The sequence below is a fragment of the Carcharhinus amblyrhynchos genome, chromosome 8, assembly GCF_965287045.1.
Source record: "Carcharhinus amblyrhynchos chromosome 8, sCarAmb.v2.hapA, whole genome shotgun sequence".
Classification (NCBI taxonomy): domain Eukaryota; kingdom Metazoa; phylum Chordata; class Chondrichthyes; order Carcharhiniformes; family Carcharhinidae; genus Carcharhinus; species Carcharhinus amblyrhynchos.
Genome location: NC_137331.1, coordinates 12,556,075 through 12,574,212, shown reverse-complemented (window position 1 = coordinate 12,574,212; position 18,138 = coordinate 12,556,075). Strand labels below are relative to the sequence as shown.

General features: G+C 42.0%; 1 protein-coding gene across 1 annotated transcript in view; it reads right to left on the bottom strand.

Annotated features, from left to right (window-relative positions):
- Positions 1-18,138, bottom strand: part of stac (SH3 and cysteine rich domain) — a 157,637-nt gene that overhangs the window by 70,036 nt on the left and 69,463 nt on the right. The window contains exons 3-7 of the mRNA XM_080193691.1: positions 14,075-14,175; positions 9,162-9,243; positions 8,929-9,044; positions 940-1,024; positions 470-537 (exon numbers count right to left, since the gene is read on the bottom strand). Of these exons, the coding sequence (XP_080049817.1) occupies positions 470-537; positions 940-1,024; positions 8,929-9,044; positions 9,162-9,243; positions 14,075-14,175 (452 nt within the window). The remainder of the gene's footprint in view (positions 1-469; positions 538-939; positions 1,025-8,928; positions 9,045-9,161; positions 9,244-14,074; positions 14,176-18,138) is intronic.

Below are 18,138 nucleotides of genomic sequence, written 5' to 3'. Positions count from 1 at the left end.
GTGCACCTTATTGCTGACTATGTGAAATTTGAATAAAAACCTGGAATTAAATGCCTCATGGTGACATGAAACCATTGTTGATAGTTGTAAAAACCCATCTGGTTTACTAATGTCTTTTAGGGAAGGAAATCTACATCTAGACCTGGTCTAAACCTACACGTGACTCCAGATCCAGATACTGGTTGACTCTTATATGCCCCCCTCAAGAGCAATTAAGGATGGGCAATAAATGCTGGCTGGCCCAGCCAGTGATGCCCACATCCCATGAAAGAGTTTTAAAAATTCACTGAAAGGAGAATGTTATTGGAGGAGAGCTTAGTAGACAAAACAACTAAGATCTATACAGCGAAACATGTATCGGTGTCAGAAGACTGATAAATATTGATGGGGCACATGAATGACAAAATGATTTGTGACTGGAGCTGTTGCATCACAAGTGATCTCATCAGCAGCGGCCTAGGGCTCTTACCAGAGGACTGGAAGGGTTCCTTTCTTCCCTCATGATATTTTCGAGCCCATTCTCTAGAGAACCAAATACTACAAAGGAAAGAGAAACATCACTATTACTGGCAGCCAAAACTCACTCAGTTACGGTTTCATTTTCCACTCTGCATGTAACACGGCACTTCACGTCTCATTAAATTGGACACGGATGGATTTCAATGCATCAATCCTTTCCAATGCCCAAAGAACAAACTGTGATGCACAACAATAAATACAATGTGAAAACTGATAAGTTGCCGAGGGCTACGTTCATGTATCATTGAGGTCTTGTTCAATTACTGACATTAATCAAACGCTGCTTAAAATTTGGAGCCAAAGTTTGATAATGGAACCCAGGCACACGATGGAGAGTAGACTGCTCAGATGCTGAACGTTGTGGACCCTATGTGCTTTTCAAAGATATATAAAATACATATTTTATGTATTCATGCTTACCGCTATCACTATACTTCCTGCTGTAACTCGACAGACCATGTGGAGCATCAGCACCTTCCTCTGGGACTTCCGCTAAGTCCGAGGCCTGAGATAAAATGAGAAGAGCAGTAAGTGCATGAGTTCACAAATGGAAATTAAAGCCAATCACAATGATGACGTCTCAACAAACTTCAGCACAAAAGTTACTTCAAAAAAAAAGACATCGATGCTAAAATCTGAAACCGAAACACAAACAGCGGGAAATGCACTGGTGAAGGCTTTAACTGTCAGTAAAAGGAAGAATATATTTATATTATAAACAAACAAACAGACCAATTGAATGATTTAATAGATCACTCAGCTCATCAATAGGCATTGAACGTATTTCCCTCAGGCCATAATTCTTCAATTATTTACCTATTTTTTTGCTTTGTCACCACCCTCTATTTTTTCCATGTTTCTATTACTCAACTGAAATTATACGTTACATCCTTTCCCTAAACTTTTATGTGAATTGGCCCATGTGCTTTTACAGTATTTCCCACCTTTGCTGATCATATTAACGATATGATTATTTAACTTTGAAGGCGACATGCCTAAAACTGGGTCTACACCACACCTGCAAAATTCAATACTTTGTATATCTCAGTGCACATTCCTCCATGGAGAACACAAAGGAAACGGCAGCCTAAAAATATAGCGAGGATAACTTGCAAACTAACATCATCAGCACAATGAGCCATACATGGTTCAGTACACTGACAAATTCTGAATTTAAACTAACTGCAGGTAAGTATTGATCAATTCATAATTTATCAAGTTGCTTAACCTTTTACAAGAATCTTATAATGAGAATCAATTTTCAATTAATTAGGCTTAGATCCAAGTTTAAATTAAATAACAAAGGACAGTAAAATGGGAGAAATGTGAATTTTTCAGTCAAGTAAAATCTGAGATGTACAGATAAGAAGTTAAATAATCTTTTAAGCCAACCACCAGCAGGTGATTGAATTTTATTGAATTTTATTGAGTTTTATTTATGTCTCATGTTCATTTCTGTTAAATCAATTTTAGCCAAATATATTGAAACATGATAGGTCAAAGTGGCCCTCTGGGGTGCAGATCCTGTTCCATGTGGGAACTCCATGTCCTGGACAACCACATGTCCAGGAAGTATCATGAGCTGCAGCAAATTGAGTTTTGGAACTTACACAGCTCCTGTCATCACTCCAGCTCAGTTTCTGGTCAATGGTAACCTCCAGGGTGTTTATAGTAGGGGATTCAATTATGGTAATGTCATCGAATGTTGAGGGGGTATGGTTAGATCCTCTCTTGCTGAAGATGGGAATTGCCTGACACTTGGGTGGTGTGAATGTTAGTTGCCGCTTATAGGCCCAATTCTGAATGTTTTCCAGGTCTTGCTACAAACAGACACAAACTACTTCAGTATCTGATGAGTTGCAAATGGCAAACATTATGTAATCATCAGCGAACCTCCCCACTTCTGACCTTATGATGAAGGGAAAGTCATTGATGAAGCAGCTGAAGATGGTTGGGTCAAGGACACCATCCTGAAAAACTCCAGTAGCACTAATACGCTTGAGGGAAGGAAATCTGCCATCCTTATCTGGCCTGGTTTACATGTGGAGCTGCTCTCTGAAATGACCGAGCACATCGCTCAGTTCAAATGCAATTAGGATGCGCAACAAATGCTGGCCTTGTCAGCAACATCCACATCCCAGCAGAGAATGAATAAAGAACATCCTGGGACTGATGACTGGCCTCAAACAACCTGATCATCTTCCTTTGTGCTAGGTAGGACTCCAACCAGCAGAGAGTTCCCACTACCACCATCTACTCCGCCTCCCCTTTCTCCGTTCTGCTTGACTTCAATTTTGGCAGGGCTCCTTGAGGCCACATCAAGTCAAATGTTGCTTTAAAATCAATGGCACTCACTTCCTTTGATTTGATTTATTATTGTCATATGTATTGGGATACATTTAAAAGCATTGTCCCTTGTGAATATAGCGACAAAACACATGGTTTGTAGAATGCACAGGGGAGAAGGAAGAGAGTGCAGAATATAGTGTTACAGTCATAGCTAGGGTGTGGAGAAAGATCAGCTGAATGTATGGTAGGTACATGCACAAGTTCCGTTCTTTTGTCCCAGTTTGAAGACAGCTGCTCTCTTCAGAGAAGGTCAGAGGAGATTTGATGAAGGTCAGATGAGAAATGTTCAAAATTATGAAGGGTCTGGACAGAACAAATAATGTGAAATTGTTTTCATTGATGCAAGGGTTGAGAGCCCTAAAGCCAACCAAATTAGGAATGGCAAAAGAACTAAACGCAACATAATGCCAAACATTTCTACGCAGTTCTTTTTTATTTGTTGATGTGGTGTGGATGTTTTTGGCAAGGCCAACGTTTATTGTCAATCAGCAATTGCCTTTAAGAAGGCGGTGGCAGTCATGGCTACAGTCATAGTGCTGTTAGGAAGGGCTCTGAACTGAAGCAATTCATGTCCAAATGCAGAAAGACCTTGACAAATGGCAAGTAACATTTGTGCCATATCAGTGCCAGGCAGTGATCATCTCCAAAAAGAGAGGATTTAATCATTGCTCCTTGTCAGGGGTGGGAATTTAAAACAGGAATTTAGGGAACTAGGATGGAAGCTGAGAACCAGGACAAAGCATGTTGTCATCTCTGGCTTGTGACCAGTGCCACGTGCTAGTCAGTTGAGGAACAGGGAGAGAGTGCACTATGACTGTACCCATGACTGCCACCACCTTCTTAAAGGCAATTGCTGATTGACAATAAACGTTGGCCTTGCCAAAAAACATCCACACCACGTGAACAAATAAAAAAGAACTGCGTAAAAATGTTTGGCATCATGTTGCGTTTAGTTCTTTTGCCATTCCTAATTTGGTTGGCTTTCGGGCTCTCAACCCTTGCATCAATGAAAACAATTGCAGGGATGGTGTAGGAGAGAGGGTTTCATTTACTTAGATAATTGGGGAAGGTGGGACCTGTGCAAACAGGACGGTTTGCACCTGAACAAGAGGGGCAGCAATATCCTGGGAGGGAAATTTGCGTCGGCTCTTCGGGGGGGTGGGGTTTAAACTAATTTGTCAGGGGGATGGGAAAATGAGATGTAGTCCAAAAGCCAGTGTTGAGGGTCGCGAGGTACTGAAGAAGGTATTAAGGTCGCAGGAATGTACAGGCAGACAGGATGGTGCATTGAAGTGTATCTACTTCAATGCAAGGAGCAGCAGGAATAAGGTAGGTGAACTTGGAGCGTGGATTCGTACTTGGGACTATGATGTTGTGGCCATTACAGAGACATGGTTAGAACAGGGATGGGAATGGTTGTTGGCAGTTCTGGGGTATAGATGTTTCAGGAAGAGTAGGGAAGGCGGTAAAAGAGGTGGAGGAGTAGTTTAACGGCTGCTGAAAGGCATTTCGAGGGCAATCTGCCTACTGAGGGAATATGGGCTGAAGTTAGAAATAGGAAAGGATCGGTCACGTTGTTGGGAGTTTTCTACAGACCCCCAAATAGTAATTGAGATGTGGAGGAGGAAATGGCAAAGCACATTATGGATAGGTGTGGAGGTCACAGGATAGTTATCATGGATGACCTTAACTTTCCAAATATCGATGGGAACCTTTATAGGTAGAATAGTTCGGTTGGGGCACTTTTTGTGCAGTGTGTGCAGGAGGGTTTCCTGATACTATATGTGGATAAGCCGATGGGACCACATTGGACTTGGTACTGGGTAATGAACCGGGCCAAGTGATAGATTTGTTTGTGGGAGAGCACTTTGGAGATAGTGACCACAATTCGGTGTCCTTCATTATTGCAATGGAGAGAGATAGGGCCACACGGCAGGTCAAGGTTTATAATTGGGGCAGGGGTAATTATGAAGCGATTAGGCAAGAATTAGGGAGCATAAGATGGGAACAGAAACTGTCAGGTATGGGCACAAACGAAAAGTGGAGCTTTTTCAAGGAACAAATACTGCATGCCCTTGATAGGTCTGTCCTTGGCAGGCAGGAAGGAAATAGCCGAGTGAGGGAACCATCGTTCACAAAGGAGGTTGAATATCTTGTTAAGAGGAAAAAGGAAGCATATGTAAGAATGAAAAAACAAGGTTCAGTTGGGTCACCTGAGGGTTACAAGGTAGCTAGGAATGAGTTAAAGAAAGGGCTTAGGAGAGCTAGGAGGGGGCATGAGAAGTCCTTGGCAGGTCAGATAAAAAAGACCCCAAGGCTTTTTACTCTTATGTGAGAAATAAAAGAATGACCAGGGTGAGGTTAGAGCCAGTCAAGGATAATAGTGGGAACTTGTGCATGGGGTCAGAAGAGATAGGTGAGGTGTTGAATGAATACTTTTCTTCAGGGTTCACAAAGAAGAGGGGCCATGTTTTTGAGGATGAGTGTGTGATACAGGCTGATAGGACGGTGGAGGTAGATGTTCTGAGGGAAGATGTATTAGCAATTTTGAAAAACCTGAGGGTCGATAAGTCCCCTGGGCCAGATGAGATACATCCTAGGATACTTTGGGAGGCAAGGGATGAGATTGTGGAGCCTTTAACTTTGATCTTTGGGTCCTCACTGTCCATGGGGATTGTGCCAGCGGACTGGAGAGTGGCGAATGTTGTTCCCCTCTTCAAGAAAGGAAATAGGAATGGCTCTGGTAATTATAGGCCAGTTAGTCTTACTTCAGTAAGTTAATGGAAAGGGTCCTGAGAGATAGGATTTATGACCATTTGGAAAGATGCAGTTTAATCTGGGATAGTCAGCACCGTTTCATGAGGGGTAAGTCCTGCCTCATCAATTTGAATGAATTCTTTGAGGAGGTAACTAAGTGTGTAGACGAAGGTACAGCAGCTGATGTCGTATACATGGATTTTAGTAAGGTGTTTGATAAGGTTCCTTATGGTAGGCTCATGAAGAAGGTAAGGAGGTGTGGGATAGAAGGAAATTTGGCCGATTGGATAAGTAACTGGCTGTCTCATCGAAGACAGAGGGTGGTGGTGGAAGGAAAATTTTCAGATTGGAGGCCAGTTACCAGCGGTGTACCACAGGGATCAGTACTGGGTCCTCTGCTATTTGTGATTTTTATCAATGACTTGGAAGAGGGGGCTGAAGGGTGAGTTAGTAAATTTGCTGATGACACCAAGATTGGTGGAGTAGTGGATGAGGTGGAGGGCTGTTGTTGGCTGCAAAGAGACATTGATAGGATGCAGAGCTGGACAGAAAAGTGGCAGATGGAGTTTAACCCTGATAAGTGCGAGGTGATTCATTTTGGTAGGACAAACTTGAATGCAGATTACAGGGTCAATGGCAGGTTCTGAAGAACATGGAGGAACAGAGAGATCTTGGGGTTCATATCCAGAGATCTCTGAAGGTTGCCACTCAAGTGGATAGAGCTGTGAAGGAGGCTTATAGTGTGTTAGTGTTTACTAACAGGGGGTTTGAGGTTTAAGAGCTGTAACTATACTGGACATTGGTGAGACCACATTTAGAATATTGTGTTCAGTTCTGGTCACCTCACTATAAGAAGGATGTGGAAGCATTGGAGAGAGTGCAGAGGAGATTTACCAGGATGCTGCCTTGTTTGGAGGGTAGGTCTTATGAGGAAAGTTGAGGGAGCTGGGGCTTTTCTCTTTAGAGCGGAGGAGGATGAGAGGCAACTTAATAGAAGTTTATAAGATGATGAGAGGGATAGATAGAGTGGATGTGCAGAGACTATTTCCTCGGGTGGATGTAGCTGTTACTAGGGGACGTAACTATAAGGTTCATGGTGGGAGATATAGGAGGGATGTCCGAGGTAGATTCTTCACTCAGAGTGGTTGGGCTATGGGCCTGCTGTGATAGTGGAGTCGGACACTTTACGAACTTTCAAGCGGTTATTGGATAGGCACATGGAGCACATCAGAATGATAGGGAGTGGGATAGCTTGGCACAACATTGAGGGCCGAAGGCCCTGCACTGTGCTGTACTGTTCTATGTTCTATTCAGTGTCATTACCATGGCTGAATCCCCCACTATCAATATCTTGGGGTTACCATTGACCAGAAACTGAAGTACGCATATAAATACTGTGGCTACACAGCAGGTCAAAGGATAAAAATCCAGCAGTGAATAATCCACTTCCTGATCCCCTAAAGCCTACCCACCACCAACAGGGCACACAGTCAGGAGTGTAATGAAATACTCTCCATTTGCCTGCATGAATGCAGCTCCGATTACACTCAAGAAGCTCGACACCATTCAGTACAAAGCAGCCTGTTTGATTGCTACCCCTTCCACAAACATCCGCTCCCTTCAACACTGACAAACAACGGCAGCCAAGTGTATCATCTACAAAATGCACTACAGGAACTCCCAAGGTTCTTTAGGCAGCACCTTTGAAACCCATGACCACTACCCTCTAGAAGGCCAAGAGCAGTAGATACCTGGGAGCATCACCACCAGGAGTTTCCTGTCCCAAATCACTCAGCATCCTGACTTGGAAATATATTCACTGTCGCTGGGCCAAAATCCTGGAATTGTCTCCCCAGCGGACGTGGGTATACCTGCTGCTCAGAGGTATACAAAGGTTCAAGAAGGCAGCTCACCACCACCTTCTGAAGAGCAACTAGGGATGGGCAATAAGTGCTGGTCTAGCCAGCGACACCCACATCCTATAAATTAACTTTAAAATTTCCAGGATTTTGAGCCAGCTACAATGAAGTAACGGTGATATAATCCCACTAACTGCTTCAGCTCTGGAATGGAGAGTGTGAGAATGTGGTGGAGGGAATGGGATTCCTATCTGAAGTGAGTACATTTGCAAGGCTACAGGGAAAAGGATGTAGGAATTCACTCACTTGCTCTTGGAGAAAGCTGGAATGCATACAAGGGGTTGAATTGGCCCCCTTCTGTACTGAAACCATTCCTGATTCTATGACCATGTGTCAATTTTAATAACTGAGTACTTTTCTGATTCTAATTCATATACCATAGGTCACTGTCACATTTCAGTTGTCACCACTTGTCCAACTGAACAATTGCATCTAAACTAGTGTGCTGATATGCTGCTGTACCCACAGCTCTCCCTACTTTGCTCACACGAGTCGCTCACATGTAGCATTGATAGCAATGCTTTCGTGAATAAAAATACTGAGGCAGTCAGTGCCCATATGCAACAAGACCTAGTGGCACAGTGGCTCGCACTACTGCCTCACAGCGCCAGGGACCCAGGTTCGATTCCCGGTTTGGGTGGCTGTCTGTGTGGAGTTTGCACATTCTCCTCGTGTCTGCATGGGTTTCCTCCCACAGTCCAAAGATGTGCGGGTTGGTTGATTGGCCGTGGTAAATTGCCCCTTAGTGTTGGGGGACTAGCTAGGGTAAATATGTGGGGCTACGGGGATACAGGCTGGGTGGGATTGTGGTCAGCACAGACTCGATGGGCTGAATGGCTTCCTTCTGCACTGTAGAGATTCTATAACATTCAGGCTTGGGTTGATAAATGTCAAGTAGTTGCACCACATAAGTGCCAGGCAGTGGTCATCTCTAACAAGAATCCAACTATGTCCCCATAACACTTAGTAGCATTACCATCACTGAATTTCCCCACTATCAATGTCCTGGTAGTTACCATTGACCTGAAACCAACTGGACCAGCCATATAAACACTCCAGTTACAAGAGCAAGTTAGAGGCTGGGAATTCTGCAGGGAGTAGCTCATTCCTGACTCCTCAAAGATTGTCCGCCATCAAAAAGGCACAAGCAGGAGTGTGATGGAATACTCTCCACTTGCCTGGATAAGTGCCGCTCTAACAACACTCTAGAAGCTTGACACCATCCAGGACAAAATAGCTTGACCAGGAGCAGGCAAAATGAAAACAGGAGCAATAATTTGTTCTTAGCTAAGACAATGCATCAAAAAGGGGGCTGGGTGAACCAGAGTTATTGAAATCACAGTTTAACAATGAACAGACCACAATTACCAAAAGGGTTATTTACAGAATTACGCTGAGGTGAGTCAGATCCACTGCCAGACCCTGACTTCTTGGTCCTTTGAGCCAAGGAAGTCCCAAACCGGAGGGTTTCATACACTGGGTCTATCTTGCTGCCGCAAGCTAAATCAGAAAATAAAGAGAAAGGAACAGGTGAATTGAGGGGAAAAACACAACAATGAGCCACGCAAATAAACTAGCCATGCATCTACCCTCAATACAAGGAAGCTCAGTACTTACCAATAGGCATCACCTCTTTGATGCATCCATATTGTTCATGGATTAATAATGGGGAGCTATAGTAACGTCGAAACCCCTTTGGCTATCAATGAGAGAACAAGCATATGAGTAGTGATTAGTGGAGGATGATAGCATAGAATCATACAATTGAAGGAGGCCATTCTACTCACTGGGTCATCTGGAGATTATGGAAGACATTACATAAATGCACATCTTTCTTTCTTCTATACCCTCAGTAAGTTCGAAAAGGAAAACCCATTTGTGATAAGGTCTTCTTTAGCAGGAATTCATGGCAAGCATAATCAATAGAAGAGTGCCAAAAACCAGGAAGATGTCAACACCAACATGGTTCACTCAGAGCTGCCCTTTGAAGTGGCCTAACATGCCACTCCATTCTATCAAATCCTAACAGATAATAAACATACTGCAAGAGAGGGCGAATAGGGATGGGCCAGAAACGAGTCTTGCCAGTGAAGACAACAGTGTAAGAATGATTTTTTAAAAACAGGTGGTTAGTGGGCATTATACCTGCACGAGGCCTGGCTTGTTTGAGACCTGGGTGTCACCCTCAATACAGGAGAGTTAGAACTTTGTTGTCAAATATGTTATCATGGTGCTAAAATGATATACTGTTTGCCCTTTAGCCGGATATCACAGTATCTGCGGCACCTATTGAAAAGCACAAAGTTGTGTGTGTGTTCTGGCCAGTATTCAACACTACAAAAAGGAGACCAACTGGTTATTATTCTCACTGCAGTCTGTGATTTTGTTGAATTAAATCTGCTGCTGTGTTGAGGTACCAATGACAGTCTATTCAACACTTCCTCCTCATCAATTTTGGGCCCTTTTGGGGACAGAATTTCTTTGTCTATCACCATGGCCTGAATAGTAGCTACCTCCATGGTAAAGGTGGATGCAAAGTATTCATTTCATATCTAAGTCACATCCCCTGCCTCCATGTGCAAGTTCCCTTTTAGGTCCACAAATGACCCTACTCCTCTTCTAGCATTTTTTTTTTAACTATTTATATGCCTACAAGAGATTTTGGCGTCCGTGTTTATGTTGGCTGCAAGTCTTTTCTCATAATCCTTCTTGGCTTATCTAATGGGCTTTTTTACCTTCCCTCTGAACCTTCCTTTTGGTTCTCAATTATATTTTCTCCCTGCTATAAGCTCTATTATATATATATATAAGCTCAATTATATTTTCTCCCTGCTATAAGCTCTATTATATATATAAGCTCAATTGTATTTTCTCCCTGCTATAAGCTCCCTGCTTATTTCTTCTTTATCTTAATTTCTATCACTTTGTTCATCCAGGGAGCTATGGGTTTGTTTGCCCTAATTTTGCTTTTGGAGGGAATGTAGCTTTGGCTGTCCCAAACCTTTTCTTTTATGAAGGTAGCTCACTGTCCAGCTCGTTTCTCCTGCTGGCTTTTCTTTCCAGTCTAACTGGTCCAGCTCCATTCTTGCCCCCTTGAAGCTGGATCCCCCTCGCTTAATTCTTTTTACTCTGAATTGGAGATCCATTCAGTAGTCAACATGGTGAGCAAATATCTCTCCAAAATAACCTCCTATTAGAGCCCTCAACAATCAGCAGAGAGAAAAGATTTGCATCTCATGAGCTTCTGATGATTCTATCCTTCTTCCTTAGATGAAACAGTAATATTTCACTTAGTTCCAGAAAAGTTAGCATGTTACTTTAACTGCAAAATCAATGCTAATCAGATATTATGTACACAGGTCTTCAGTATAAAGCTATTTAATTATACAATTAGTTGCAATCCAACATTTACATGTCTTAATTTTAATTATTTATCTATTTTTAGTTAATTTGAGTTCATTTTATCGAGTAGTGTCTAGCTGTATTCTAACATCAGCTGAAATATGCAGCACAGAAATTACAGCAAACACTTTTTATTCTGTTAACCTTTTTCAATTTTGACTCTGATCAGCAGCATGGCCTAAGGATGGTTGAATATCATCAAGCACTGAAACATTTATAAAGGCACCTCTTGGTTTTGTATTTCAAACCACAGTGATGACAAACATATTACTCTAGTACAATGAGGTCATTTGCCATCTTCTTTCATTGACAAGTCTGATTGTTTCCCAGCTACCTTTCACTGACAAAACGCAGCTTTTGCTATTTTGATTAAAAATTTAGTGGTCAGCTTTGGATGTCAATGCAATGAAACACAATGCTGGGTACACAATGTTCAGGCAATTCAATCTTGTATTAATGAGGTTAAAAGAATAATACATCTTCAGTTACATTGTTTTAACATTTTGCCCCCTGCTCCTCTGAATATAGTGGTTCCTTGCAGGAACGTGGTTGAGGGGACACTGATCATCTTACGGTTACTTCTCCAATTGGAGTTTTTTTCTCCTCTTATTTGTTCATGGAATGTGGACATCGCTGGTGGAGACTGCATTTATTGCCCATCCCTGAAGACATTTAAGAGTCAACCACATCACATGCAGGCCAGACCAGGTAAGGATGGCAGATTTCCTTCCCTAAAGGGCATTAGTGAACCAGATGGGTTTCTAGGACAATTGACAATGATTTCTTGGTCATCATTAGACTTTTAATTCCAGATTTTTGTTGAACCCAAACCCAGGTCCCCAAAGCATTATCCTGGGTCTCTGCATTACTAGCCCAGTGACAATACTATGCCACTGCCTCTGTTAATGTGTGATGTTTGCCAGTGAGGGATGGCAAGATGCATTACAGCTGAGCCTTCCTCTGTCTTTAGCTGAATCATAGAATGGTTACAGCAGAACAATTCACCAAGTCCGACACCTGCCTTTTCCCCATAATCCTGCAATTTTTATCTCTACAGATAATGATCCAATTCTCTTTTCAGAACTAGGATAGAACCTGCCTCCACCATACTCTCAAGTGGTGCACTTAGTTGCTCACTACCTAAAATAGGCTTTTTTCATTTTGCCATTACTTCTTTTGTCAATCATCTTAAATCATTGCTTTCTGGTTTTCAATCTTTCGACTAATAGGAGTAGTTTATTTCTATCTATTCAATCTATGCTCATGAGTTTGAAGACCAAAATCAAAGCTTCTCTCAACCTTTTCTCCAAGGACAACAGCCTCAACTTAGAGTCATAGAATCACAGAGATTAACAGCATGGAAATAGGCCCTTTGGCCCAACTTGTCCACTTTTTTTACAACTCCAAGCCAGTCCCAATTGCCCACATTTGGCCCATATCCCTCACTACCCATCGTATCGATGTAACTATCTAAATGCTTTTTAAAAGATAAAATTGTACCCGCCTCTACTATTACCTCTGGCAGCTTGTTCCAGACACTCACCACCCTCTGTGTGAAAAAACTGCCCCGCTGGCAGGTGGGCGCAAGTATTTCAGTTGAGGGCGGGTGGATGCAAGTATTTGAGGAGGTCGGTGCGGTTTTTCGTTGTGGTGCGTCGGAACTGTCGATCACGGACTCGCAAAAGGCATTTGATAAAAGTGCCACAAAACAGGCTCGGGCTGAGATCACTAAGAAGTCTCACAACACCAAGTTGAAGTCCAATAGGTTTATTTGGTAGCACAAGCCACAAGCTTTCAGAGCGCTGCTCCTTCATCAGGTGAGTGGGATTTCAGTTCACAAACAGGGCATATAAAGACACAAACTCAATTTACAAAATAATCTTCGGAATGCGAGTCTTTACAGGCAATCAAGTCTTAAAGGTACAGACAATGTGAGTGGAGAGAGGGTTAAGCTATTCTCATCAGTAAAACAATGCGGGCAAAGTAGCAAAGAATTAAGGGTTATGGTGAACGGGCGGATAATTGGAGCTAAGTGCACGAGAAGATCAGCCATTGAATGTCGGAGCGGGCTTGAGGGGCCAGATGGCCCACTCCTGCTCTTAGTTCTTATGTAGCGATCCAATTTGTGCCCAGTGCAAACCTAATTTTCACCATCATGATATGTCCCCAGCGTGGCACACTGACTGACGGGTGTGGCATGGCGAGCTCATAAGATTGCGCCTGGCAACTTTTAATCAAGATATATCAGCATACTATTTGCCTATTCAGGCACGTGTAAAGGAATCTGTGGCACTTGACGAAAAGCAGCAAGATCCATTCGTGTCCTGATTAGTTTAGCTACTCACTGCCTTAACTCACTGTGGTATCTGGGATGAATTCTGCTATTTCTTTAATGAAGTTTTGCTTGGTACTAATGTCACACCAAAGCTGCTCTTGACATAAAGATGTGAAACACATCACACAGTGTGCCGTGCCAAGTTCTTTGTTAGAGCTTTACAGATTAATTTTAATTGGTTTTATCCTGTTCATCCAAATTAGGAGCTGAGCATATCAAGTTAAATAAGTTTTCAAATAAGAAAGAAATTTTGCAGATTTAAGTCAAAATAGCTAAATTAAACCTTCTTGCCTTTATTGTTTATTTAGGGTAGAGTGTATATTTTGGTCTCCAGTTATGCCAAATAATTGCAGCTACCTCCAGTTCAAAACCAGTGTACAATTCCAGCCTTCACCAAGTTACACCTTTCATACTGTCCAAAAATATTTACATGAGTACTTCCTATTGGAACTGTCCCCCAGCAAACTACGACATCCCTTCCCAGCCAGCTCCTATTCTTTTAAACATGCTGCTATCATTGTACATTAATCTTTTTAGAACCCAATTTGTTTTTCAATGCCACTAAGTGAAAATTACAATTGGCTTTGTGGAAAGAATGTTGTAAATTTGGCAAGTCTACAGTTCTGCAACATTGTTTTTGAGTATTGAATATTGATTTTATGGAAAACCATATTGTTTTTAAAGTGTGATAGAAAACGTGTGTGGATTTTAAAACCCTCAAGGATTAATCTTTGAACCTGCAAGGCTTGGTGTATTTCTATGATAACCATGCCAAACACACAATACTTCTTACCAGTTTGCCCATGCATCGTTGCTGTTCAACACCATCAACGCATTTGTGGTGGATGCTCATCTTACAAGCCTTGCAGCGCAGCCCAAGTTTAGCATTGGTGCCTGTTTAGTGAATATACATCACAAGTTAAATCAATATTTTCCACATATCTTGTTAGCAATTAAGTGATCTGAACAAACAGATGATGTGTTTAGTGGCCAATTAATTTTAAGCTACACTATTTCAGATCACTACAAATAGCTAACAATTGAACTCTTAAAACCATGTCAGCCTTGATTTTCTTTATTTGATTAGTATTTTTTTTCTCCGACTGTCTTTCGGTTCCCTACAATGCCCGAATTTGAACCCACAAGAGAATTGTACAGGAATCACAGTGCAGGAGTCGTCTATTTGACCCAGATAGTCCCATGTTGGTGTTTAACTTCTCTGTGGGCAGCAGTCCCAATCAGATATGCCTGCCCTGTTCCCCTTTACTTTCATTCCTCTTTTCTTTCAGCTACCTATCCTTTTCAGGTTTTCACGATCCCTGCTTCAATCACCAGCTCTGATAGTGCATTCCACCTCTTCACAATCTTATGCATTTTAAAAGTATCTTATGGTATTTGTCCTAAATCTCTGGACTTAATTTTACATCTATGCTCCCAAGATCTCTTGAGCTGTTGGAAAGTTTCTGTACTATCTCTAAGTGCAAAACCATTTACCTTCAATATGATTGCCATCCTTTTAAGTTTATTTATTAGTGTCACAAGTAGGCTTACATTAACACTGCAATGAAGTTACTGTGAAAGTTCTCCAGTCACCACACTCTGGCACCTGTTTTGGTACACTGAGGGAGAATTTAGCATTGCCAATGACCCAATCAGTACATCTTTCAGAATGTAGGAGGAAACCTAAGCACCTGGAGGGAACCTAGGCAGACACGGGGAGAATATACAGACTTCACGTAGACAGTGACCCTAGTTGAGAACTGAACCTGGGTCCCTAGCACTGTGAGGCAGCAGCACTGACCACTGTGCCACCATGCTGCTTATCCACAAAGAAGAAGCATTGGGTTTGGCTTATTTCCCAGTCATGACAATACTGTAGGGTTCATAGCTGTGAACCAATTTCTTATCTTGTCATTGAAAGATAACAAGTTCTGCTACGCAGAGGGAAATATAAATTTTAAATGCGCTTGTGTTGTTTCTGGGTTTTAAATCATTGATGAAACATTAACACTGGAAGGAACTCAGATTCTGCTAATCAAATGGAACTACATTTTTCAGCAAAAGAAGGATGAAGGAGTGATAAATTTCTGTCAATAAATGCCATTAATACTATGTGTTATAAACATGGAATGTTTTGAAAACATGCTTTACAAAATTACAGAGCTAAGATATTTCTACCTCATTATTAAAATCAAGTGTCAGAAACCATCATTCTTCATTCACTGTATAAATAGGATCTAGGTGCACATCAAGTACTGGCATTCAAAAACTAATCAGCAAGGCATTTTTTGTGCAGTGTTTCATAAACTGTTTCACATGTTTAGCTGCAATCCTTCTGTTGGGTATTCTAACATTTGGTTAAATCCAACATAAATTAAGTGGGTGGGCAAAACAATAGCAGATGGAATTCTGTGGGAAGATAAATTTGAGTATTTTCTAAATGGAGAGAAACCATCAACTATATGGTAGCAAAGAGATTTGAGAAACCAAGCACACAGATCACTCAAAGCTGGCAGTAATGAAAAAGATGAATAATATGTTGATCTTGACCTTAATCACCAAAAGGTGAGAATAGAAAGAGGGAGAGATTTTGCTGCAATTGTTTTGAGCCTGGACCAGGCTGCATCTGGAATCTGAGCAATGGACCTGGCGAAGGACATTTTGCCTTTGGGTGGGATATGGTGCAGATTAACTAGAATGAGATGAGGAGAAGACAGGCTGAGTAAACTTGACGGATATTCCTCTTGATGGAAGATCTGGTCATGGCAATTGAAATGATAAAATTATTTGATAGGGTAGACATAAAAAACTATTTCCCCTGGTGGGCAAATCACCGACAACAGGATATGATCTTAAAATCAGAGTCAGGCCATTAAGAAGCAAAACCTAGAAGAATTCAATACAAAGGGCAGTAGGAATCTGGAACTGCTCCCCGCCCAGGATAATGAAAGTAAATGGAGTTAAGCATACATTAACTTTGAATGCCTGTGCAGGTTCAGGGGCTGAATGGCTTATTCCAGTTCCCAGGTTAAGGAGGTGTCCAGGTGAGGGCAGCAGAGTGGCAAAGGTGATTGGCTGTTGCAGGTAAGATTTGCATAAATGCAGTCACTGCTACCAGAAGGTGGATTTCCAGAAGACACTCTCCAGGTGAGGGCAGTAGAGTGGCAAAGGTGATTGATTGTTGCAGGTAAGATTTGCATAGGTGCAGTCATTACTACCAGAAGGTGATTTGTGGAGGAGCTGTTGTAAAGGGACAGTTAAACCCCAAACACTACTTCAGTGTTTCCCTCCCTACTTCCTCCTCTAACCAAAAAAAAAGTTGTCTATCTGAGGGTTCAGCCACTGAAACTATATGGGTAGAACTGAGAAATAAGAAGGGGGAAATCACTTTGATAGGGTTGTACTACAGCCCCCAAATAGTCAGCAGGAAATGGAGAAGCAAATATGTAAGGAGACTATAGATAGTTCCAAGAAAAATAGGGTGGTAATAGCTGGGGATTTTAACTTTCCCAACACTGACTGGGACAGCCATAGTATTAGAGGCTTGGATGGAAAGCAACTTGTTGAGTGTATTCAGGAGGAAGTTTTCATTCAGTACGTGGATGGCCCAACTAGAGAGAGGGCAAAACTTGACCTCCTCTTGGGAAATAAGGAAAGACAGGTGACAGAAGTGTTACTCAGGGATCACTTTGGGACCAGTGATCATAATTCTATTAGTTTTAAGATAGCTATGGAGTATGATAGGTCTGGCCCAAAAGTTAAAATTCTAAATTGGGGCAAGGCCAACTTTGATGGTATCAGGCAGGAACTTTCAAAAATTAATTGGGGGAATCTGTGGGAAGGCAAAAGGATGTCTGGTAAGTGGGGGACTTTCAAAAGTGTGTTAACCAGGGTTCAGAATAAGCACAGTCTTCTTAGTGACTCGGGATATTAAGGCTCTGGTCAAGAAGAAGGGGGCACATGACGTGCATAAGCAACTGGGATCAAGTGAATCCCTCAGAGTATATGGGGTGTAGCAGTAAAGGGAGGAGGACAAATAGGAACATGAGATTGTTTTGGCAGATAAGGCAAAGAACTTCATAAATACATAAAGGCCAAAAGAATAACTAGGGTCTCTTAGGGATCAACAAGGTCACCTATGTGCAGATCCACAAGAGATGGGTAAGATCCTAAATGAATATTTTTCATCAATATTTACTGATGAGAAAAGCATGGAGTTAAGGAACTTGGGGAAATAAATAGTGATGTTTTGAGGAGTTTACATATTACAGACAACTTGGAAGTCTTAAAGCACAAAGATAAATAAATCCTTGGGATCTGGTGAAAGTATATCCCAGGACATCATGGGAGCTAGGGAGGAAATTGTGGGTTCCCTGGAAGAGATATTTGAATCATCATAAGAACATAAGAAATAGGAGGAGTAGGCCATCCAGCCCTTCGAGCCTGCCCCGCCATTCAATAAGATCATAGCTGATCTGACGTGGATCAGTTCCACCTTTCTGCTTTCTCCCCATAACCCTTAATTCCCTTGTCTATCAGAAATCTATCGACCCGTGACTTAAATATATTCAACTAGGCAGCCTCCACCACTTCAACGGACAGAGAATTCCAGAAATTCACCACCCTTTGAGTGAAGAAGTTCCTCCTCAACTCTGTTCTAAACTGCAACCTGCACCCCCCACCTTATTTTGAGGCTGTGCCCTCTAGTTCTGGTTTTCTGGCCTCTAGTTCTGGTTTCCTGGCCTCTAGTTCTGGTTTCCATGGTCACAAATAGTCACAGATAAGGTGCCTGAAGACTGAAGAGTGGCAAATGTTGTGCCTTTGTTTAAAAAGGGCTGCAGGGAAAAGCCTGGGAAC